Here is a 26,850-nt window from a genome sequence, read left to right as displayed (position 1 = left end):
GTAACTGTTGAATTAGACTAACAACTCAACTTACTATAACCAATCTTAGTGTGACAAGAAGTGGGATAACCAGACAATAAGACTTCTGATCTGAGAGAAATGAACATATGTAGAACAAGCTAATTCTAAAATGAAGCTCTTTAGGTATAATCAACAGTTTATAGAAGATATGCGAGACAGAGGAAACACATAATCAGTCAGATTCAGAATATGGAAATTCGATAGGAAAAATGACCCAATTTCAACAAATACATAACACAGAAAGAAAAAAAAGGCTAGTAGAAAGAACAGAAACTATTTCAGGTTAAAATATACGAACCCTATTTTGATCCAAGTTTGAACAAACCAACTACTGAAGACAACAAAACAACAGAAACACAGCTGTAAAAAGATGCTTTGAGACAGTACGATCAGTCTGCACATGGACTGGCCAGTAGATGGCATTAATGAACTATCATCAACTTTTGTTGGGTGTGATGACGTTTAAAAGGAAAATTTTCTGTTAAGAGTCACTACTACAGAAATGACTGAAAGGACAGGATGTCTGAGAGTTACATTAAAAAATTCTAGCAACTGAAGGAGGAAGAGGAGTTGGTGGTGACAGAAATGATAAAATAGAATTGGTAAAATCTGTTGAGGTCTGGTGGTTGGTCACCTTATATCAGTACTACCCCTTTTGTTTAAGTTTGAAAGTTTTCATAATAAAAAGTCAAAATAAAAAAAGAAAAATGGGTATAGAAGTTGAAGTGTATAATTCAAACAGCATTTACCCGTGAAAGTCTAAAAATGTGCAGAGACAGCAGTCTGCCAGAGCAACCATGTTAAAATTTTTTAGGTTTTCATGATGGCCTTCCAAAGTCCATTTGATGTAACAGTGCTTCTCAAAGAGGTGTTCTGATATTCTGAGTGAATCAATTCTTGTGGAATAGGAACCATCTTGCACACTGCAGGATATTTAGACACTCAATGCTAACATTACTCCCTCTAGTCACTGACAGCAAAAGGAAACTTCCATTTTTCCTAATGCCTCTGGGGAGCAGTGAGGAACCAATTCTGGTTAAGAACCACTTCGCTACACCAGGTATTGACCATTTTTAATTAGAGAAACAAAAAAGACAACAAAGCAGCAATAATAATTGAATATGACTTTTTCAGATAAAGTGAAGACCAAAAAAAATACTTTAAAAGAATGAACTGGCTACTGAAAGAAAATTTTATTTTAAAAAATAGTTGAATCAGTCTTACTAATTCACATTGGGAGTTGAGGGGAAAAAAAGAAAACAAGGATACATACGGTCAGCATTTTTCAGTGACTGCTTTTTTTTGGAAGGTTTGGAGATGACTTTTATCCGTTTGCTTAGGAACACACCAATGTCATCACTGTTGCCATAGAACATCTTTACAGACAGCATGAAGTGCTTTCTCTTGTCTGAATCAGATATATACAATGTTTTGGCTGTGCAATAGTTCTGTGAAAGAAAAGGATAAGTCTTAATAGCATCAAAACCCTGTCAGCTATGTACAAATAACTCAGTAAGGCTATGGCTAAGTTTGATCAGACTTAAGGCAGTAATTCCACTGAACAGCTGATAAAACCAACTGTAAAAAGTACTAAAATTGATCTCTGAAAACAAAGTACAAAATCTTCCTTATTGAGTCTACAAAATACCAACATTGTGTTGTTTCCCCCTCTCAAAAAGACTTTAAAAAAAATAATCTTTTATTGTTTTATATAGCTCTACATCTATTTACAGAATTATCAAGACCTTCAGGCAATAAAAACATTTGCCTTGAAATGAAAAAGAAATACAAAATATAATGCTACAAAAGTCTATAGAAATATCTGAATTGTAGAATTCGAATTATATAAACAAAACAATACTAGCAACAGAGGTATAGGGCATGTAATTATTAAAAATAAAAATTCAAGTGCTAATTAGGATAAAAATTCATGTTGCATAGCTTACCTAGCTTCAACCATGTAAGACAAAAACTGAGAAAATATTTAACAAATTAAAAACATCAGATCCAAAATATAACTATATAGTCAAATACCATGACCATAATAAAAATAAGGGCTATATATACTAGAACTTTGTTGTAATAAATATTAAAATAAGAAAGGAACATGCAAAATAAAATCCCTCCTTTCCCAATGACTAATCGCACCATTCAATGAACACGCTATTGAAAGAAAACAATATTACTTTAAACGAGTGGTTGTTTAGTGAGACAGGAGTAAAGTGCACTTTCTGAAGCTCAGCATCCATCCCACTGCTTGGTCCATCTGTGCCTACCTGGAAACAAACTGACCTCGTTCTTGTATCTTGATGGTCCAAGCATATGATTATATTGTTCTTTCTGCCTGGAATGCCTTTTGCTGACTCTAAACCAGTCTTATTCTCTATAGACTCCTCTGATAGCATTTTTCATTAAAACTAAATATTAACACATAATTTTGGCTTAGAGACACTGTACTTCCCTGTAATTAAGTGTTTTAAGTACTAGTTAATGCTCAAGCTCTCAGGTATTATTTTCTGCAAATTTCTAGGGCTTGGGGAAAGGATATAATGGCAGAAGTTGATGAAAGATGTACTAAAGCCATGATGCTGAGAAAAGCAAGTGGGCATGCTGTTTGGTATTACTGCCCTCAGAACTGCTGGAAGCAGTTAAAGCTCGCAATAAAGTTCAATTGCTGTTGTTTAGTTGCTAAGTCGTGTCCAATTCTTTTGCAACCCCATGGACTGTAGCGTGCCAGGCCCCTCTGTCCATGGGATTTCCCAAGCAAGAATACTAGAGTGGGTTGCCATTTCCTTCTCCAGGGGATCTACCAAAGCCAGGGGCTGAATCCACATCTCTCATGTCTCTTGCACTGGCAGGCAGATTCTTCACGCTGTGTCACCTACAAAACGGCTGGGCTTCTCACCTATCTAATTATCAATCACAGTTACAAATGTCTAGGTGTACAGCTTGGAGACATACATAACCAAAATGCATGAGACGTGACCAAGGCCTCTTTACTCAACCAACTACTTAAATATGTCTTTAACTTTGGCTCAAGAGTTATAACTCAGATATATTTTATATTGCTCTATTTTAAAATGAAAACAATCTTTACAGTAGTAAATTTCCTCTCAAACCTACCTTAAAATACATAGTTGACAAGCCTTAATGATAACAATTATAAGAATATAAATGACAGAAACACAAATTTGAAGGAGACTGATATTAAAGCTCCTTATTCTCAGTGCTCATGATCTGTAAAATGACTCATTATCTGTAAAAATCACTAAAAAAATTAAATCAGAGTACAAATCCCCTAGTTCACCACCCTCAACCTTGCCCTCCAATTCTCATCCCTAGTGTCAACTACAATATAGCAAACACTACGACATTCAACAAATAGTTATTGAGTGAGAAAATAGCTATTTATGCAGTATTTTAAAAGACATTCATGTGGTCATTGAAATCAGAAATAATAACCATTTTTCAATTTTAACAGCAAGAGAAAACAAGTTGATGCTAAGTCAATAAAGAACTATTTTTGAGTACTAAAGGTACAGACTGAGATTAACTGCTTTTTAAATTCATAAAATACAATTAGTAAAACTAACTCATAAACTGCATTTCTTAGCAAAGTAATCAAAGAAAATCCCTAAAAGTTTGACGAAAGCTATTTACAGTGTTCCTGACTATACAAGATAGTCTTCTTCCACAATGAAGCTAAATAAAACACTTATGATCTTTACAACTTATTTAATACTTTGCTTCCAGTAAAAGACTAAGATTAAATGAGCAGAGTAAAACATTAGTGAACTATGTATTATCATTGTTCTTTGACTATGATGCCCTTATAAGATGGATGGGCAATCAGCCTCCTAAATTTATTATTGGCCCCCAATAGAAATATGATTCACAGCCTGCTAAAACTGCTAGCAAGCTGAGGAAGCTTCCTGTGTGCCACCTTTAGATGTCAAAGCGCAAGCTTCATGAATCATGACTAGATTTCAGCTATTTGAGATTATTCCAGTTCTGATTTATATATTCAAGAAAGTGCTACCAGTAACCATAAAATGGGGGGAAAAAAAATCACCACTACACAAACAAGTAAGAAAACTACATTATGGTATCATGATGCTCTTTACAGGGAACCAGCAGTCTTAACTTACCTTTCCTTCCAAGTTCAGTTGCTGCATTTCTTGGTCACTATTTCCTATTCCAATAAATGCACATGGTTGAGACTCTTGTTCAGAACAACCATCGCGTTCCATTTGTTCTTTTTTTTTCTTCCATCCACTGCCCATAAGATACACACAAGGAGGAGGGCAAAAAAACCTAAAACAATGAGGGGGGAGGAAACACAATGCAATTACACTCAAGAAAGCACTTCCTTTTCTTGAACATACGAATACAAAATCATGTTGAACTACACCAAGTTAGCTCATAAAGAAACATTTTGGTCAAGTCTTTTGTAATGCAAATAACCGTACCCAGAGCGCAGAAATCAATACTTCCATTTGTTCCGGTTAAGGTTCATTTATATTGACATTACGCATTCACTTAGCCTAGATACTTTCAGATCAGGAAACATAAATTTTCACACAGCTCAGAGTTTTGAACATCTGCACTTAGAAAATCCAGTGTATTTCAACATATACAAAAATAGGGTATAACACCACAGAATCTGCAATTACTGCTTAGAGTCTACTCAAAATGATGTACTGTTAATTAATGACATCTTTGGTATGGATATCACTCTTAACTTCATTTGGTAACTAATCTGGAAAACAGAGCAGTGTCCAAAGTAGACACTTCCAAAATATTAATACAAGTAAGTAAAAGAATTAAAAGCAAAAATGGATCATTGGTTTACCATGTATCTTACAACCTAAACACCTGCTGCATGTGGATCAAAGAACAATATATTATTGTTCTTTTAACTCAAAGACAGCCAACAGATTTGTTTTGTTAGTTGCCAATAACCTGCCCTCACAAATTCTTCCCACCTAGAATTACTTCCTTATAATTTTCTCGTAGCAGTTAGATTACTTCGAAGTCTAGCTCAAGCCCCACATTTTACCTAATTCAGAAGACCATCAATCCAGTTCTTATACAGGGGGTAACTCCTTCGCTCGATTACACACATTGACTTATACACACTTTAAAACATTTATTAATATGTCTCATCTAGGGGCCTGAAAACTCAAATACCGGCCAGGTAAGTAATCTAAATGAGTGGACCTGGTGTACAATAAATAAGTAGAAATATTCTTTAATTACCTAAAGACGTATGTTCCTTCCCTTCTTTATTGAAACAGAAAACCCTCAAGGCAATTCCCACTTTTTATATAGTTATAAGCATAGAAATTGCTATCTTAGTTCTTTTAAGTTCACTGTAAGGAAAAAAAAAAAGCTTAACCGCAAAGATCATCACCCACTAGTGTGTGGCTCTGATGACAAGGAAGCAACTGAGAACTGCAAGCATTCCCATACGGCTGAACTAAGGGTGTGGAGGTCGCGTGTTGGTCACATCCTCCAATTTTCCAATAGTCACCTAAAATCAAGTTTTGTATGAAATTTCTAATTCTAAAATTTAGCAGCTAATTTATTATGCTTTTTTACCACTTTTTAGGCCAACAATGCACAGAAACACAGATACTATCATGCTGGACTTAGTTCTCAGTCTCCCCTAAAGGTAGCATAGTATCTACTTGTTTGCTTCCCCCTCAGCACCTACTATAATATTAACTGAATTGAATCAAAATAAACAATGGCATCCACATTTTGCTCAACTCTACCAAATTAGTATTTAAGAGGTAATCTACACACAATTTATAAGAAGTGAGCTGGGTTTATTTAATTTTCACTAATTCACAAAAATTTACTACATTCCTAGTCTGTACCAGGCACTGGAAAAATATTAGTAGTTAAAGAAAAATCCTTGTCCTAATGGAACTCATACTCTAATAAGAAAGAAAATTTTTAAAATGTAGGTGACTAAAACAACATATATACTTTAGCTGGTTAGGGAAAAAAATAAAGCAAGGAAGGGGTACTTAAAAATGTAAAAGACTAGACTGGCCAAGGAAAATTTTTTAAAGGAAGTGACCTTGAGTCAGGACCTAAACCCATGGGTATCTGGGGAAGAGCATTTCAGAAGAGGGAACAGCAATCACAAAAGCTCTGAAGCAGGGAGGACTGAAAGAGACAGCAGAGAAACAACAGGCCAGCGTGGCTGGAGTACAGAGGAGGAGGACCATAGGATACGTACGAAGCCAGGGGTGCTAGGGAAGTAGACCTAGCAGGCTGAAAGGGTTAGGCTGAGTGAGGAGGAAAACCTTCTGAGGGTCTTCTCACACTTTTCTGAGCGAAGAGAAGGGAACCAGAGCGGCTTTTTTGCCTGGATACTCTCCTTGTTGCCATGAGCACAGAGGTCACAGCGGAGGCACTGGGCTCAGCTCCAGGTCACTCCAAATTTGGAGGGATGCCTAGATTAGCTGGGCAAGTTCTGGAATTTGCTCATTCAAGTCTATACCAGGGATCTCTCTGGCCTCTAATGCTGGGAACCACCCAATACTTACCATGGCACAGACTCAAATTCCTAGCTGGCACACTATTAGGAAGCTGAGAAGCCATCAATTTTGGAAAACTTATCTCCTATTAGTATTTTATTGAGCACTGACAAATACTAGGTCTCCTTAGTAAACTGGTATACCAGCTATAAAACTTGCTGCATTTAGTATAGTGTACCAAATATAGTAATCAAATCCCAACAAGTTATCACAGAAGATACTTTTATTTCACATCTGGAAAAAGACCTAAAACTGTTAAAGACTCAGTGAAAGTGAAAAAGAAAATGAAAGTCGCTCAGTCGTGTCCAACTCGTGTGACCCCATAGACTATACAGTCCACGGAATTCTCCAGGCCAGAATACTGGAGTGGGTAGCTGTTCCCTTCTCCGGGGGATCTTCCCAACCCAGGGATAGAACCCAGGTCTCCCACACTTTACCAGCTGAGCCATGAAGAAAGCCCAAATGACTCAGCACTGCCGGTTTTCTCAAAAGTACTGTGATGAAGTGGTATGAAATCAACAGGGCATAAAATCAGAAAGATTGTCAAGAAATTCTTTATCACTTTACAACACTGACTAAGGTTCTATACTGAAAGTGCTTTCCAGTCATGTAATAAACCTAAGAAAAACGAAGAGTCTTCAACCGTCTCTAAACTAGCGTTAGTTTTACATCAACTCTACAACTACTTTAAAAAAAGCTGTGATGCAAGAAAGTAGCAAATCCAATATAAACATTAAGATATCTCATTTCTATGTGATGATGAAATCATATTTTAAACATCCCAATATTGCCACCCCCTAAAAAAATCAGCTAATGAATCAAATCTTCATTTCCAGAGACTTCTGCAGTAATATAATAATCAAACAAAAGATAATCATCAATTAAAAAATTACAGACAAATGAAATTAAAGGAAGGAAGGGAAGGAAAGAATATCACCTAATTAACAGAAGAAAAATTAACTATATACCTTTATAGTAGTATGTGAATCGATGTTTTTAACTTGGACAGATGGTTAATGTGTACCAAACAATTAGTGAGAAGTCTGAAATCAAGTGGTCAGCTTTCGGAGTTTAACAGCTGCTATGAAAGCACATTTTATTAAACAGTGTGCCTTTATTTTCTCATCTTTCCCAGGAGCTCCATCTAAGCAACTTAGGCACACAATGCTTCTATCTACCACTTGGTGGCGATACGCACACATTTATGATTTTATTCATTTCGTAAGTCAAACAATCAGTCTTTATTTTCAGAGAATGATTCAACAACTTTTCCCTCAAATCATAAGATGAGGTCTGGAAAATACCTTACAGATTCAAAGAAGTCTTTTTATTCAGCCCAATACATAATATTAGACAAAATCTAAACACATCATTTACATTATCTGACTATTTTGGCAGAATCATTACCCCTTGATTATTATTCATACTTCCCTTAACACCAAGTTGAAGAAATGCTAATACATCAAATGGCATTTCCATATCTTTAATGGAAATTTTCCTCTAGACGAAATAATTTTTAAAGTTTATTTTTCAATCTTGTAAAGAACGTCTTCATGAAAGGTTAAAACTAACCACTAACATAAGTGGGATACCAAATGTATTAAGCAAAGAAATATTCCTTATTAGGCACAAAAGTGAATTCTCAGAACAATTTAAATTTTAGGATAAAACTTCCTGCTCAAATATTTCTAGCATCATTCACTGGAATTATTTTGTAAGCCAAGAAGACTGTGGTCATGTCCCCAGGTTACCTCATGCCTAAACTTAGCAGCTTTTCAGAAAGGCCTGAATCTGATCAACAAGAAAGCAAGCAGATCTTCCTCTTTCTACTATACTCTACCAAGCAGTAAGGGACAAGACCTCTTCCAGTAAGAAGCCCTGACAATCACCCAGGAGACTGGCCTCTGTTAGCAGCCCCTGACTACTAATACTTTTTAAAAATCAGTAATTTTTAGAAGTTTTTGCCTTTACTATAAAACTAGTGCCATGTCTCTTCTGGAAATGTTAATAACCCAGTAAATTTAAGAAAGTAGTTACTCTGGCTTTTTTTTTTTTTTAATCTTTTCATTTTTTGGAGTCAGAAGCTTAGATTCCTTGATCTTTCCTTTCACTGAGGTTTTTAGATTCACTAAGCAATACCCAAATAATAGAAAGAAATTGAAAATAAATGCAACCATAATAAAAGATAATCACTAAATCACCTATTTTAACTTGATAAGCCACTATAGCTTTATATTTTTAACAGTGACTAGCAAACAGGAATCTTATTTGGGACTTTGAGAAGCTCTTCCCTGTTTGTATCTCCACCAGGTCTCAGTTACCCACTTCAGTATTAAATGACATAGCGACTTTTAAAACTCTTGGCTTAAAGAGCCTTTTGCATAGTACTTGGAATCTAACAGGTTGTCAGAAATAAAGAAAAGAAGAGTTAATAAATGAATGAAAACGTACTAAAATGGATCTTCAAAAATCCATGGGTGGGGAGAGGGAAAGCAACACTGCCCAGGTGAGCAGCTATATGATGAGCTTGTTAAATTATTTCTATTTTCACTGCTGTTGTTCAGTCACTAAGTCGTGTCCGACTCTCTGCAACCCCATGGACTGCAGCACACCAGGCTCCTCTGTAATTCACTATTTCCTGGCATTTGCTCAAATTCATGTCCATTGAGTCAGTGATGCCATCCAATCACCTCATCCTATGTCGACCCCTTCTTCTCCTGCCCTCAATCTTTCCCAGCATCAGTCTTTTCCAATGAGTCAGATGGCCAGAGTACTGGAGCTTGACCGTTAGCATCAACCCTTCCAATGAACATTCAGGACTGATTTCCTATAGGACTGACTGTTTTGATCTCCTTGCAGCCCAAGGGACTCTCAAGAGGTTTCTCCAGTATCACAGTACAAAAGAATCAATTCGGCACTCAGCCTTTTTTATGGTCCAGCTCTCAGAATATGCTGGTTGTCTAGGTTTGTCATAGCTTTTCTTCCAAGGAACAAGCATCTTTTAATTTCATGGTTGCAGTCAGTCTGCAGTGATTTTGGAGCCAAAGAAAATAAAATCTGTCACCACTTCCACTTTTCTCCCTTCTATTTCCCATCAAGTGATGGGACCAGATACTATGATCTTAGTTTTTTAATACTAAGTTTCAAGCCCGTTTTTTCACTCTCCTCTTTCACCTTCATCAAGAGGCTCTTTAGTTCCTCTTTACTTTTTGCCATTACCATGGTATCATCTGCATATGTGAAGTTGTTGATATTTCTCCTGACAACCTTGATTCCAGCTTGTGAGTCATCAAGCCCAGCATTTCGCATGATGTACTCTGCATAAAAGTTAAATAACCAGGATGACAATATACAGCTTTGCCATACTCCTTTCCCAATTCTGAACCAGTCCGTTATCCCATGTCCAGTTCTAACTGTTGCTTCTTGACTCACACACAGGTTTCTCAAGAGACAAGTAAGGTGGTCTGGTAATCCCATCTCCTTAAGAATTTTCCACAGTTTGTTGTGATCCACATAGTCAAAGGTTTTAGTGTAGTCAATGAAGAAGAAGTAGATGTTTTTCTGGAACTTCCTTGCTTTCTCCACAATCCAACGAATATTGGCAATTTATCTCTGGTTCCTTTGCCTTTTTGGAACACAGCTTGTACATCTAGACGTTCTCGGTTCACGTAGTGCTGAAGCCTAGCTTGAAGGATTTTGAGCATAACCTTGCTATATAGCATGTGCAATGAGAGCAACTGTATGATAGTTTTGAGCGTTCTTTGGCATTGCCCTTCTTTGAGACTGGAATGAAAACTCATCTTTTCCAGTCCTGTGGCCACTGCTGAGTTTTCCAAATTTGCTGACATACTGAGCACAACCCTTTAAAAAAAGATGTTCTTTTTGGATTTTAAACAGCTCAACTAGAATTCCATCAACTCCACCTCTAGCTTTGTTCACAGCAATGCTTCCTAAGATCCACCTAACTTCATACTCTAGGATGTCCAATTCTAGGTGAATGACCACATCATTGTGGCTATCCAGGTCATTAAGACCTTTTTTGTATGGTTCTTCTGTGTATTCTTGCCACCTCTTCTTAATCTCTTTTGCTTCTGATAGGTCCTTACTATTTCTGTCCTTTAGTATGCCCATCCTTGCATGAAATGCTCCCTTGATATCTCCAATTTTCTTGAAGAGATCTCTAGTATTTTCTATTCTATTGTCTACGATCCCATTTCTAAAGTCTCTGATCTTTTGTTTCCTCACTAATGCATTCCTATTTACAAGATTCTTCTAAGGATTAAAACTTTAAAACATGTAAGGCATTTCCTGAACAATGTCTAGATCATGACTGGGAAAAGGGAAGCTGTTCCTCCTTCAGTCTCACTATGAGGTGCAACACTGGCCTTGAGATCCATCTCAAGTAATAAGGTACTAACTTGGTTTGTTTTGCTTAGGAGTTAAAAAAAAAAAAAAAAAAGACCGTCTCCTATAATTTACATGATGTCACAGGGCAGGGAGACCTGCATAGCCAGTATCAACTTCATACAAAAAAGGGCCAATATCTTGATTTGGTTTCTATGTCCCAAACCATAGGTACCAACTACTTCTAATATTTGAATCAGATGATTAAGTTTCATGAGTAATCAGAAATTTAGAGAACTTGAATAACTAAAAAAGCACACTTGACAATATGAGTCCCAAATACTGTTTTCAGCTCTCATCCTCTTTGATGATAACATTATCAACTAAACAGTTTCAATTCAGATTTAGAGGACTTTGAGAAACAGACTATTTAAAATTTTTTTAGCACATTAAATCAATGTACTCCATTTCCTTTCTCTTATGCATAAGCTAAGATTTCCTTTATCTCACAAACTCACAAAGATTTTGTGGACTCACAAAGACTCCACTCATTCCTTTCAATCCAATACTTAAACCTGAGTTTTCATTCCTTCTTCCAGTTCAGTTTTATTACCTTTCGAGCCAACCCAAAAAATCTTTCATGTTCCTCCACAAGCAGCCTTGTCCACCAAAGCATGTTATTTTATGTTTAACATAAAAATGCTAGCTGAAAGACAAAGACTTGAGAAACTATTAACAGGAAAATTCTAGAAACTAAGTAACAAAAACCCACAAGTAACACCAAAAATGTTGAAATTTAAAAGATACTAAGGCAAACACTAAATAGTAAAATGTTACACTCTAATTCTGGCTAATCTGACTCACAGGTCATCTCTGTAAGGCCACACTCACAGAGCACGGGCACCAATCCACTCTGCTGTCTCTCCCTTAAGCTGAACAGGCACACAGCCTCGGTGGAAAGCGCTGGGAGTACTCTTCTTTACAACCACTCCATAATTCAATTCTGGGGTTTGGTTAAGCCTTTTTCTTTTAAAAATGATAATACTGAGGTCATATTTCTTTATAAAACTACATTTTGCACCAAAAGGAAAACTACTTTTTGAATGAGCTAATGTACCACAGAAGTACTTAGGGAACACCACGCAGTCCTGAATAAAAATTAGGGATTATTTCATTTTGTGAAATCAGGGATTTAGCCAGAGGATCTGTACTAAATAGAGACAATAGAGACAAATCCTGTACTTTTCACTTTGCACTTGCAAATAACCCAATAATAGAACCATTCTCTTACCTGCATACCAATACATCATTTGCAAATTCATGTGGTAACTATTAACTATCCACCAGAAAAAATAATCTTACCTTTTCTCATTTCCATATGACTTCTGTGCAACTTTTGCATGAAGAATAAGCACTGTTTGATCCCCTCGCTCTTTTAAATAATTTCGCATAGCTTCCCTAAAATAAAATATAAATATTTACTATTATAGGGGTAAGATTTGGAATATTACTATGTTCTGTAAAAACAATGCTTAAGAGCATTTCAAACAAGTAAATCTAAAATGAAAATAAAGCAAAACAAACCATAACTAAATTTTAAAAATATTATACAATGAGGAAATAAATATTGCTCATCTTCAACAGTATACTTTGTTCTCTGTAAAGAAGAAATGTCCCTCACTATAGGAATTTATGATATAACTCAATTAAACCACAATTACAATTTATAGAGTAAGTAGAAACACCAAGTTCATTGCTTATTAGGCTTTAAACCCTTTGCAAAATTAATCATGTGCAATACTGTTGTATTTAATAATTGAATTCACCAACTAAGACTAGCCCCTCTCCTCCAGCTATTGGAATGAGTGTTTTTCACCAAATACAAAACCGTAAGAAATCCTCAGGTCATCCAAATTTATTACTACATGTTCTTAAAATAACAGCCCTACAAAAGGAGGAAGAAAGGGCTATCATTAATACACAAACTCATAATTACTCTCAACGATGTTACTAAACACAAAGTTTAATAAAGGGTAATTCAAATTAGGGAAAAACAATTAAATTTTGGAAAAATACAATGTTAATTGTTTCAGGTATAAAGTACCCCAACTATCCATTTATTACACAAATGCTGTACAAAAAGTTCAATGTCTTAAAAATATTTATCAATTATTTTGCTGAGCAATACAATAGAATACAAAGAACCCAAGGTCTACACAGATCAAACTTTCACATATCTTAATCAGTAGAATCCTAATTCTTAAGACGTTTAACACATTACAAAATTAAAGCAAAAGGGCTTCAAAAACAATCATCAAGAAGCACTTTTAATAAATTGAATACTATTTTATTTATAAGTAAAAAGACAAATGTACAAGAGGATGGCTATAGATTAATGAAAAGTGAAGTGAAAGAGTTAGTTGCTCAGTTGTGTCTGAATCTGTGCTACCCCATGGACCGCCAGGCTCCTCTGTCCTCGGAATTTCCCAAGGCAAGAATACTGGAGTGGGTAGCCATTTCCTTCTCCAGGGGATCTTCCCAACCCAGGGACTGAATGTGGGTCTCCCACATTGCAGGCAGACTCTTTACGGTCTGAGCCACTAGGGAAGCCTGTAGAATAGTAGTAAGTTATCAAACGTGGGGAATTTACACTTGTAGCACTCAGAATAGAAGTGGCCTGGGGCGTATCTCTTAACCTCATCTAGCTTGGTTTCTGTATCTGGTAATAAGAATAATGCTGACATAATAATAGAGTGGTTGTGGGTAAACTAGATAATCTAGATGACAGTGTTTACATTTACTAATTCTAGGCAGAAAAGGTAACGCTGGAATCTAATAAATTAAGAATTAATCCTTACCACAGGAACAAAGCTCAAAGTCCAGTAAAGACAGTAAAACATTTGGAAAACAAATTGTAATGAAATACATAGGTCAAATAGAGGTATGACCAAAAAGTTCCAATAGGGAGTACCTATGTAAAGGAGGGCAGAGGTAATAAAGGACCCTGAATCGATCCCTGGTCCGGAAGATCCCGGTGCTGCGGAGTGACCAAGCGCATGCGCCACAACTACTGCGCCCTCGCTCTAGGGCCCCTGAGCCACAACCACCGAGTCGTGCTGCAAGTACTGAAGCCTACGTGCCCCTGAGACCGTGCTCCCCAACAAGAGACGCCACGGTAAAGAGAAGCCTGTGCACTGCAATAAAGAGTCCCCACTTGCCGCGGCTAGAGAAAAAAGCATGTGCCGCAACAAAGACCCAGCACAGCCAAAAATAAATAAATCTTAAAAAAAAATTAAATACTAAATATAAAAGTTAATTCAAATACCACCCTAAGATAGATGATGATAAAAGCAATAGCAGGTAATAAAATTCTTAAAATACCTAGAAAAAAACTTAAAATCTTAAAAAAAAAAAAATCCATCTCTTTGAAACTGGGGAAAGATCATTATTTAATTTTATCCCAAAGTGAAAGTGTTAGTTGCTCAGTCCTATCCAACTCTTTGCAACCCCACAGACTGCAGCCCTCCAGGCTACACTGTCTATGGAATTTTCCAGGCAAGAATACTGGAATGGGTTGCCATTTCCTTCTCCAGGGGATCTTCCCAACCCAGGGATAGAACCTGGGTCTCCCACATTGCAGGCAGATTCTTTACCATCTGAGCCACCAAACCCCATTACCAAAAAAACACCATGCTGTGATTTCCCCGGTGGTCCAGTGGCTAAGACTCTGCAACCCCAAAGGAGGGGGTCGGAGTTTGATCTCTGGTCACAGAATTAGATCCAACACGTTTCAACCAAGACTTTGCATGCGGGCAACTTAAAAAAAGATCCCACATGCAGTAATGAAGATTGAAGATCTCACAAGGTAAAACTAAAGAAACAAAATCAATCAAAATAAAAGCGCCACGCTGTGGAATCTGTATTTTCAATGTACACAAAAGGCAACCTGAGATCTTGAGTTTTTTTTTTTTAAAGACATACAGTCAGTTTTCTTTTTTAGTTAATTCTAGTGGTGAAATAGGGAAAGGACTTAAGAAAGAACAGAGGAAAACTCGAAATAAGGCTGACACACTAAGAAAGAGGTAATAGAAGATAGTACAAGGAGAAGACAACTTTTAAGACTTCTGTTTCAGGAAAGGGAAGTGTATAATAAGTTCCATTATATTTGACAAACGTCAACTCTGAAATGCCCCAGAACTCCAAGCTGGAAGTATTCAATATGTTGTTGGAAATAACCACCTGTAGTTCCAGAGAAGGATCTGGGCTGGAAAAGTAGGGTTCATTGGAATATAGCTCACATCCAAAGACATGGAAATGAACGAAATCTCTCAGAAAGAAAACACAGTGATAGGAATGTCAAGAAGAAAACGTATAAAAGGAAATGAAGAAGAACCAGTAAGGGTAGAACTGAAACTGTCTATTAGATGTTAAGGCCGGAGACAACCTCAAAAGAAGGTAACAATTGAGGGTGAGATGCTGCAGAGGTGTAAGTCTCTTTAATTTTAGCAAGAAGTCAGCCACCAGCTAACCAACAGCCTTACCAATTTTTGTAAAATGAGAGCCTGCTGTGATGCCTAACAGGTAAGAAGGCGGCCACAGGTACTACTGATACTTGAAAATACTCTCTAGAGAATGGAGAAAGAAGCTGACAATGTAAATGACTGAAAATCTGTATTGAAGGATTGGCTGATGTTGAAATTCATAAATGATAGTGACAATTCCCGCTAACATTCCAAGGGAATACAGCACATTCTCAAACATGCTGGGCAGTGGACAGTGGTGTGGCGTGGAGAGGATAAGGATAGTGCAGTATCTGAGGGGCTACTAAGTCACGTGACTGACCAGTGTGCAAGGGGGATAAGGGAAGAAAAGCCAAGCCAGAAGGTCAATATGTTGACAAAACTGACACAGAAGTCCAGTCACTGGCATAAAATGTGAATAGTTGCAATATACTTGAAAAAAAATTTTTTAAGAAACAATTTCAAACGTATTTCCCCGCACTGAATTCTACTTGCATTATAGTCTCTATTGTATTATTTCGTAATTACTTAGTGTGTCAGATGTCAGGGCTTTCTCCTTGTCATCCCAAACAGTATGCAAAGCCTCTAAGACACACTATTAGGCACATTTTAGACATGGAGGAACAGTTAAGTAACTTTCCAACATGACACTGAAGTCTCCAGATTCAAACTTAGGCAGTCTGGCCCTTGAAGACAAAATCAATATTATTAGATATTTTGCACTGGTTATGAGCCCAGTTTTGGTATGAAACAGGGTCTGAATCTTAACTCTTATCAATTACTAAGCCTGAGTTTTCTCACCTGTTTAAAAAAATGACATTAACAGCTCACATTGTGAAAAATATTTTAAATTAAGTATCCCCACAAACTGACAAATATCAAGGGTCAGGAAACACTACCTATTATTATTATTTTCTTAGAAGAGCAGGAGGAAGGGGGCAGGAGGTAGAGGTTGGAAGACTTCCACTTAAGTTTGACGGAAAACTTGAAAAGGACCAGGAGGTGAAGGATCAGGTATTTCACCCGACTTGCAAGGTACGAGTGTTTGCAAGCATAACAGGTAAGCTACACTTTTATCCATCTTCCCATTAAAGATTTATTGAGAGCCCATTACCTCCCAGGCGCAGGTTATCATGCTAGCTGCTCGTATTGGAAGTAACTGTTCACAATATCATCATGACAAGAGTACAGATCTCAACATATTTATGATGAATGCAAGATAGCACCAGTTTTCCTTGTCTTTTCCCTTCATATTTACAATACAAATTCTTGAAAAAGCACCTGAAAACTTTAATAATAGTTGTTCTGTAACAACAATTTAACATATAGCTTCTTCAACAAGAAAAACACCAGTTTGTTAATAGAATATCAAACATTAAAATTATGTTCTCTGGCAATTGTAGGTTGATGGTTCTATTTTGAAATCTTAAAGAGCCATTATAAAAAATTAAGGCAATATACTCAAACACAATTAAAAAGTAAACCCATGAAGTGACAGCCCATATGCTCTTCACTCAAACAGAGTAGAGTTTCTTCAAATGAACAGGGTTTCAATTTAGGCACTGTTGACATCCTGGGCTAAACAATTCTCTATTGTGAGGGGGCTGTGCAGTACATTGGAGGGTGTTTAGCAGTTATCTCTAACTTCTACCAATTAGAAGCCAATAGCACCTTTCCTCCATTTGTGACAACCAAAAATGTCTCCAGATATTGCCAAATACCAGAGGGGTGGGGCAATTCACCTGGGCTGAAAAAAAGTGGATTAAAGAAAACCAAAATTGTTCCTTCCAACAGGAAGATGAGAAAATCATCCAATGTCTTTTGAAGAAAGAATGAGGGAAATTTTATCATTTGAAAACAATATAGGTGCTCTAAGAACGTTACCAGTAGAATAACTACTTTGTATTACTGAATTATTAAAAAAAAAACAAAACAGTAACAATAAAGCTGAAACTCATAATCTGTTATAACAGTTACTATTTAACAAGTTCTGAAGTTTATGTATTCTTTATTTCATTCCATAATTCCTTACAAAATATTCATTCTGAATGGAAGCCAATTAAAAATTATTTGAAGAAGAGCATGGAGCAACTATTTTTGAGTTTACTTACTTAAAACACATTTAGCTTAAATATTTAGAAAAGCAGAAATTTTTATCAATATTTTTACTAAAATGAAATCATGGCAAATGCCATTATAATTTGACATGGTTAAACTATCATTTTGTCAACCTTCCAACTCTTTTTTCCTTTACAAATGTGTACTTCTTTTATAGCGCAAGCAAAATCCGAAAAAGAATGTCCTTAATGGTGCTAACTCCTAATCATCTGAAAATAGGACCCTTACTTCCTCACCATATTCAGTTAAGCCGCCATGACTGCGCCAAAGGGTGTGTAAGTGATTTAAACCACACGTGTGTGTGTGTGTGTGTGGTGGGGGCTGGGGATGTGTGTGTGTGTGTGTGTGTGTGTGTGTGTGTGTGTGTGGGGGGCTGGGGACGTGTGTGTGTGTGTGTGTGTGTGTGTGTGTGTGTGTGTGTGTGTGTTGGGGGCTGGGGACGTGTGTGTGTGTGTGTGTGTGTTGGGGGCTGGGGACTCTGGGGAAGGCATTTGACGTGTGTGTGTGTGTGTGTTGGGGGCTGGGGACTCTGGGGAAGGCATTTGACGTGTGTGTGTGTGTGTTGGGGGCTGGGGACTCTGGGGAAGGCATTTGACGTGTGTGTGTGTGTGTGTTGGGGGCTGGGGACTCTGGGGAAGGCATTTGACGTGTGTGTGTGTGTGTGTTGGGGGCTGGGGACTCTGGGGAAGGCATTTGACGTGTGTGTGTGTGTGTGTGTTGGGGGCTGGGGACTCTGGGGAAGGCATTTGAGCTGGGAACTAACCAGAGCCAATCCTAAATACTCAAGGAGAAAAGCGGCGCACCAAGATGGAAGGTCTAAACTGTCACCCTTACCAATGGGATCAGTCTCTGCACTCCGCAAATTGGATTTTTGTCACTTGTCAAATCCAAATAATAAAGGTTCCAACATGAACTGTCTGCTGGTAAAGAAACTTATTTTTGTTGCATTAAGTAATTCCACACATACGCCCAATACCTGCAAACATTTCAGAGAGCTGCAGAGTATAGTTTGAGAAAAACTGGGAGGCCTGGCATGCTGCAGTCCATGGGGTCGCAAAGAGTCGGACACGACTGAGCAACTGAACTGAACTGACTAAAGGCCACAGAAAACCACGCCAGTTGTTTCTGTATCTCAGTATAAAACCTGTTTTATTCTGTGTTTTTAATCCACAGTTAAGTAAAGTCAGTTATACCTGTGATCCACATTAAGGGGATATTTTCAAGAGACTGGGATGCCCTTGAAAGTTAGCATTCAGTTCCTACCATATCTATTCATCTATATATCCAGAAGAATGTAGTATTTTTAAAAAGTGAAATGCTGAACAGTATATAGTATTAACTATACTTAATAAAAAATATTGACTCTGTATCAGTAAAACAGTACTTTTAGAACACTATCTAAAAGATCATCCTCTAAATAACAACATACTTTTTTTAACTACTGCTTAATTTGGAAGACAGGGATTAGAATAGGGTAGGTTTAAAAGATTATTTTTTTTTTAAGGTTATTTTTTTAAAGAAAGAAACTCTGAATTAAACTGTCCAACTTCCATACACGCCCAGAGATACAAAATTCCTTATCATTCTGCATGAAGGATTTCTTTAGCAGTTCTTACAGCTCGGGCCTGTTTATGATTGATTCCTTTTCAGTTTCTTATGTTGAAAACTGTCTTTGTTTTTGCCTTTGCTGGGTCTAGAATACTAGGTTGCCATATTTTTCTCCCTTGAGAACTTTAACACTCTTGTTCCACTGTCCTCTTCTTCCTAGCAAGGTTTCAGATGAAAAACTTCTGTCATGCTACCTAACTTTGTTCCTCTGTATATGATGTATCATTTTTCTCTGTTGCATTTAGTATTTTCTCTTTATCACTGAGGTTAAGCAGTTTGATGATGATGTGTTTCCAGGAAAAAAAGGTAACAGTTTTTGCACTTGGGGTTCACTGGATTTTAGAACTGTTGTTTTATTTTATAGTTTTCACCAAATTTAGAAAATTTTCACTCATTAACTCTTGCAACCCACTCCGGTACTCTTGCCTGGAAAATCCCATGGTTGGAGGAGCTTGACAGGCTACAGTCCATGGGGTCGCAAAGAGCTGGATACGACTGAGCGACTTCACTTTCTTTTTCTTTCTTTCCCCTTCAACGACTTCAATGACATGTGTATTGGTCCATTTGAAAATACAATACAGTTCACTAATGATCTTTTTCAGACATTTTCTCTGTGTGCTTCATTTTCGATAGCTTCTATTGGTATGCCTTCAGGTTTACTAATCTCTTCTTCAATAGCATGTATCTGTGATTAATACCACAAGTGTACTTTTTCATTTAAATAGTTTAGTTTTCTTCTCTACAAATGTGAATTGGATCTTCTCTTTTTTTTTTTTAATTTTCCATGTCCTTTATTTAACTTCCCCTCTCTCTTCCAGCTCAGGGATCTGCAATTACAGCCTATAGGCCAAATGCAACCTACCACCTATAGCAGAAATAAAGTTATACTCCAGTATACAGTAATGTCCATTCATTTAGACATTGTCTCTGGATACTTTTGTGCTACAACAAAGTTGAGCAGTTACAACAGAGGCTGTTCAGGCCACAAAAACAAAAATATTTACCATTTTATCCTTTGACAAAAATTTTATACAGTCCTGATCTTAGCTTCTTAAACATAAAGAAGACAAATATAATTAACCGTCTTAATGCCTTTTTCTATTATCTGTGTCATTTCTGGGTTAGTTTTAATTGACTGGTTTTCCTCATTATGAACCATTTTCCTACATTTTTTAATGGCTGGTTATTTCGATCATTTGTTAAGACACAATGAATTTTACCACCTTTCTGAGTGCTGGATATTTTTCCATTCTTTAAATATTCTTGAGCTTTGTTCTAGTTCTAAGTTAAGTTATTTAGAAAATGTTTGATCCTTTCAAACTTGCTTAAGGTTTTTAGGTGAAACCAGAGCACCTAGTTTAGTCTAGGCCTCATTTTGCACCACTGAAACAACTCTTCTGAATGCTCTAGTTGATGCACTTGTGAATGATGAGATTTTTTTCCCACTTTGACTACTGGCAACAGGCACAATTCAAAGAACTGAGAGAGCTCTAGGAATTCTTTCCTCTAATTCTTTAGGTTTATCTTCCCCCAGCCTGGGGTAGTTTACTCACACAGGTGTTGTTCAATACTCAGCTCAAGACTAGAGCGGACCCTCTAAAGATCTCTGAAACCCTGCAAAGCTCTTTCCTCTCCAGTTCTCTGCCCAAAGAATTCTGACCACTTTAATTAGCCTCCTTACATTCCCAGTTCATCTCCACAACTCAAGATGCTTACCAGTTCCAGCTGGATTCCCCTTCATACATCATACACTGGAAACTTACTCCAGGCACTAAGCTGGGGCTCACCTCATTTGTCTCCTGTCTCTCAAAGGTCACTGTCCTTTCTTGCCTGCTGTCCAATATCTTGAAAACTGCTGTTTCATATATTTTGTCCAGGTTTTTAGCTGTTTCAAGCTGAAGAGTAATTCCAGTCCCTGTTACTCCATCTTGGCCAGAAGCAGAAGTCCTAAAAGCTATTAAAATTTTCTAACCAGGGAAAACTGCTAAAGTGTAAATGGAAAGCCATGATAAAGCAGATGGGACCTAATTATATCATTGTATACACTTAAGGAAAGGAAAATCTCCTTTCATTATATTATTACCATTTTTTATATTTATTTATAGTATTTATACATTTTGCGGATTGCTATTTTTATGGAGATAACTAATTTATTCATCAAAATATATCTTACTGTTAGGAGTCACTCAAAACTATTGCTGCTGGTAATGAAATGAAAATATTTATCTAATAATATTATTTACCTAATAAACTTTACATTTCAAAATGCCTATCATGTGAATTAAACAAATTCCAGTAGAATTTCTTCAAGATATATAAAAATAAGTAATTGACAATATGTTTACATGGACCTGTGATGTAAGTTATATTTTCCCAACCCACTTGATCTGAAATATGCCTTAAAAATATTTTTAAATTTTGAATTTCAGACATAAAGTTACAAAAGTAGTACAAACAATTCCTAGTCTCCATTTCCCTCAGACTAGCAAATGTTAACATTTTACCATATTTGTATATTATGCTCTTAAAACCATTTAAGAGCACGTTATAGACATAAAACCACTTTACCCAAAATACTTGTGTTTACTGCCAAAAAACATTGTCTTATACAATCACAATGCAATTATGACTAATACAATACTTCCACAATAGATTTTTATTCAGATGTTTCCAACTGTCCTTCTAATATTCTTTACTGGGGGGCGGAAGTGTGAAGCAGTGTTGAGAAACTCTGAACTCAGGCCAAATCAGGATAGTCTCCATTTTGTCTGTTATTTTAATTAAGCTGAGCTGGAACATAGACACACCACTCATTTACATATTGTCTATGGCTGATTTGGGGACACAAGAACAGAGCTGAAAAGTCACAACAAACTCAGTGTGACCCAAAGAGCCTAACACTTTATCCGATCCATTAGAGAAAATGTTTGGCAACTCCATCCTTAGAGCAAAAGAAAAATTTGTTCCTGGTCCAGTTTAGTTAAATCTGTCACGTGTAACCTAGCTGTTGTGACCTTTGGGGTTCCTTTACTCTGGTACTCTGCAGTCTTTATTTTTCATAATCTTAAACATTGTGAAGAGTAAATGCTGTTTACTTTATAGGATGTCCTTCCATCTACGTCTGTCTGACGGTTTCCTTGACCTTAGATTTAAGCTTATGCATTTTTGGGAAGAATCACACAAAAGTTATACTGTGATTCTTCATGATGCATGTGGAATTTATTTGTCCATTATTGGTGATGTTAATTTTGAACATTTAATTAAGGTGGTGTCTGTCAGATTTCCTCACTGTCATGTTACTATTGTTCTCTTTATAGTTAACACATATTTTGTGAGATACGCTTGTACACTATAAAAAAGCCTGTTTCTCATCAGACTTTAAACCAGTAGTTTAAACATTCACTGATGACGTTAGCATGAAATGATTATCACTGTAGTGGTTGCCAACGTGTGGTTTCCTAGTTTCATCATTCCTTCTACATTTATTAGATGGAATTCTTCTGTAAAGGGAAGCTACCTCCTTTCCTCTATTTATTTAATTATTTAACTCAGTGTAGACTTCTAAACTGTCATTTTATTTTATGGGTTTTAATCTACTATTGTCATTATTTATTTTGATGACCAAAGTGTCCATGATTTGGCTAAAAGAAGCCTCTTCAAACTAGCTCCCTTTGTGCGTCCTTCTGGCACGTCCCCATCATTCTTTGAGTGAAACAGCTTTTTTAATAATGCCAACAATGTGGAAATGACCCAAATGGCAATCTGTGTGAATTAAATAAAGACTGGTGGGAAGACAATGAAAAATTATGAAGACACTACAGAGAGCAAGGTAGAAGATCTACAGTTAACAGAACAATGGTAGAGTATGATGCTAGACTTTAAAAAGAAAAAAAAAGACAAGTCTCTGTTTACACATGCATACAATTTTCTTGAAAGATATTAACAAGGCAGGGTAGCATTATCTCCAGGACTATAGCTGTGGAACTGAGCATCTTACTTTTTACTTTCTAATCACTGGCTATCAGAAATTTTTTTAAGTATTTTCAGGACTAACACTTTTAAATTTAATGTGTAGTTAAAATGCACACTGTAAAAATTATATAATTAGAACAGTATAATATTTATAGTCTCATTAAAATGTATAAAATCTGTTCTAAAATTCTTTCTAAAAGCATTTAAGTATCTTTCAATTCCCAGTTGTAATCAACAAACTGTGACTGGCTAATGAAACTAGATAAAGGAAACCATCTTTATGCTGTAGTCCTTGTTACATTAACTATATAATACTCAATATTAACTCTTGAAAGGTTTCATTTTCCCTTTGAACTGTATCATCTTATCTTGTTTTATGTAGGAGAGAAAAGGGGGTGATACAAGCAAGGGAAGATGCAAATAGGCTTATGATCTAGATACCATTATGTGAATAACTTCTTTTCAATAAAACCTAACAGAATTTCCAAAATGACAGGATCTAACACTTTCATAAAATGTTTGGGTAAAAGACTAATATAATGCTTACCTAGTGAGTCGTTTAGGTGGAGGCCGCTCGCCAAATTTTCTAGAAGAAATAAGAAAAAAAAAATTAAATAGGCTATATGACACACTCCACAGTATTTTAGGTACCATGAAACCTCCTTTATGACTTATACTTCAACCCTACTAAAGACCACTGTAAAAAGAAATCCTCCAGTAAACACCAACACTCAGTAGTAACAAAATACAGACTTTAAAACTGTTTCTAAACAACAGACCCTAGGGAGGCCTGACACATCCACATGCTGAGTGTGTGTTACACTGACTAGATGAGCATAGCAGGTACTTCCCAGAGACACCCTGCTAAAACACCTAACAAAAGACGATCTTCTAGTCTCACATAACCTGTAGCACTCAAAAAATCCCTCACAGCCCACGGGGGTGTGGATCTCAGATGTTTACCATGCGGCAAGCATTATGTTATAGCTTTTGTTAACCCTTTTTAACCATTATAAAATAATTCTGGAAGGCACATACCGACCCATTTTAAAGATGCAGAAAGCAACTTGCCCAATATCACAAAGTAAACTAAGTGGCAGGCAGAGTTAAGATTTAAGCCCTGATGTTGACTCATTAATTAGTTTATAACATGTGGCCCTTCAAAAAGAAATATGCTAAATATTCTAGCATAGAACCACTGAAAGACAGTAACATTGTTTGTGAGAGGACAAAGAGAAACGCACAGGCAAGGATTAGCACAATTTAGGCTGGAATTAGAATACAGCATGGGTGGTAAGAGAGGCTCCAAGAGTAAGATTAGCTGAGTTCAAATCTATGATTTAGTGTTTATTTCCCGTGCAGCCCTGAAGTTTTCTGACTCTAGTTCAGTTTCCTCCCTCATCTGCAAAACTGACAAAAGTGGTTGTACTAACCTCAAGGAGCTGCTGAAGGATTAAAAGTGCTAACTAATACATAGAAGACACAGAACACCTGGAACGCCTGGAGTTATTAATTATTAGTAAATGTTAGTAATTATTACTGTTTTCTAGTTATTAAAGTTAAGCCAAAATAACTAAAGATATCAAGTGTGATATTAATAAACAAGTATAAGAGGAAGAAGAAACTAATCCTTATGTGATGACCTCTTGTCTCCTCTGAAATAAAAAATGAGGTCTTCTGAAAGCCATGTTAGAGGTACACAGCACTTGAAGAAAAAGATCAACAGAATTTTTCTTTCTTTTTAAAGCCACACTGCAGTTATAAATAGGTTAAGTGACTTGTTCATAACCAGTTATAGGTTTGAGAAGCCTAATTTGGACTTAAGAGTTCTCTACTGTATTTGTGGTATTTCACACAATTATTAACTTGATGACAAAAGTCTTAAAATCCCATGTAGTTCATTCTGTTGAATAATTTAATGTTCTATGACACTGTTTACGAACTTGGTTTATAAAAAATTACCATCTGTGACTTTGAATATTTTGGTATTTCAGTTAACCCTAAAATACTGAAAAGTGGCTTTAATTGAAACAGCACCCCAAAATGAGTAAATAATCCCAAGTTTTTGTCAGAAGGATTAATAGTAAGTAATTCTCTTTGATTTTTATCCTACAGGATAGCCCATTTTAAACACAATGATTTAGTAGTAATATAACAAAGCTGCTGCAGGGCACAGGTTTTAAAACACTGAACTACTGGCTAATCAATCTATGATGTGAATTCCAATTATGGAATTAAAGGCAAAAATCTATTCCTGAAACTTTCCACAGGGAAGATTTTTTATTTTTTTTTACATTTTTGAGACTGATTAAATTTACCATTGCAGCATATGATTAAAAATTAAAAAGTGCCTCACTAGGTGGGATTTAGTATATTTTACAAAGCCCAAAAAGTTTAAGACAATCTTTAAATTACTTCTTTGCATATATATATTTAAGAACAGAGTCACACTTTATAAAGAGAAGCAAAGACTGTAGAGAGAATCTAAGAGCTTAAAATTGTGAAAATTTTAGAGAGACACAGCTAACAAATGAGATGAAACTTTTCAGTTAGAATCATGATACTACTAACCATATTAGCTAATAACTCTGACCATCACACATCCTTTGGAATCTAACACATAATTTAACACAGGTCTATTATATGACCAGTAAGATCCACTGCTCTCAAAATTCAAAAACAAATTTTTGTTTTCTGGTACTCTGAAATGCTTTAAAAATCAGATTAAATCAACTGAATGTTGATTCAAATATCTGTCTACATTCTTTTTTGGAACTTCCCATTAGATGAAGTCAACAATCATATGGTATGCTTGTGCAACATCACTCCTGCCCCCATAGAAAACATGAAGGAGAGATTTGCCTGTTGAGCTTGAACAGTATTTCAAAATGATGCACTGTTCTATCTATCTGGGTGCTATCTGAAGGTAAGAAATCTTATAAATGATAGTAAGATTAAATCACTTCTTCAGTGTATAATAAAGCATCTCCAGTAAGTGTCTGTAAACTCAATCCTCTCTTTAATGCATAAGCCATCACACTTCTACCGGTCTCATTAAAGCTAATGGTTACTGCATCTAATAGAATGGGAGAAGGGTAATAAAATGGGTCTCCTGAAGATAGAAAGCCTAGAGATAAACCCACGCACCTATGGGCACCTTACTTTTGACAAAGGAGGCAAGAATACACAATGTGACAACGACAGTCTCTTCAGTAAGTGATGCTGGGAAAACTGGACAGCTACATGTAAAAGAATGAAATTAGAACACTTCCTAACACCATATGCAAAGACAAACACAAATGGATTAAAGACGTCCATGAAAGACAAGAAACTATAAAGTCTTTAGAGGGAAACAGGCAGAACACTCAATGGCATAAAATCACAGCAAGACCCTCTATGACCCATCTCCTAGAATAATGGAAATAAATATAAATAAATAAACAAGTGAGACCTAATTAAACTTAAAAGCTTTTGCACAGCAAAGCAAACTATAAACAAGGTGAAAAGACAACCCTCAGAATGGAGAAAATAATAGCAAATGAAACAACTGACAAAGAATTAATATCCAAAAATATACAAGCAGTTCATACAACTCAATACCAGAAAAACAACCCAATCAAAAAGTGGGCAAAAGACCTAAACAGACATTTCTCCAAAGGAGACATACAGATGGCTAATAAATACATGAAAAGATGCTCAGCATTGCTCATTAGAGA

General features: G+C 36.3%; 1 protein-coding gene across 6 annotated transcripts in view; it reads right to left on the bottom strand.

The window, feature by feature from the left end:
* The window catches only part of RBPJ (recombination signal binding protein for immunoglobulin kappa J region), a 227,640-nt gene that overhangs the window by 16,581 nt on the left and 184,209 nt on the right, over positions 1 to 26,850 (bottom strand). For all 6 annotated transcript variants that reach the window (XM_043871439.1, XM_043871438.1, XM_043871440.1 and 3 more), the window contains 4 exons: positions 23,682 to 23,720; positions 12,279 to 12,374; positions 4,170 to 4,335; positions 1,295 to 1,469 (listed from right to left, as the gene is read on the bottom strand). In XM_043871439.1, coding sequence (XP_043727374.1) covers positions 1,295 to 1,469; positions 4,170 to 4,335; positions 12,279 to 12,374; positions 23,682 to 23,720 — 476 coding nt within the window. The remainder of the gene's footprint in view (positions 1 to 1,294; positions 1,470 to 4,169; positions 4,336 to 12,278; positions 12,375 to 23,681; positions 23,721 to 26,850) is intronic.

The sequence above is a fragment of the Cervus elaphus genome, chromosome 17, assembly GCF_910594005.1.
Source record: "Cervus elaphus chromosome 17, mCerEla1.1, whole genome shotgun sequence".
NCBI lineage: Eukaryota > Metazoa > Chordata > Mammalia > Artiodactyla > Cervidae > Cervus > Cervus elaphus.
This window is presented reverse-complemented; position numbering and strand designations above follow the sequence as displayed.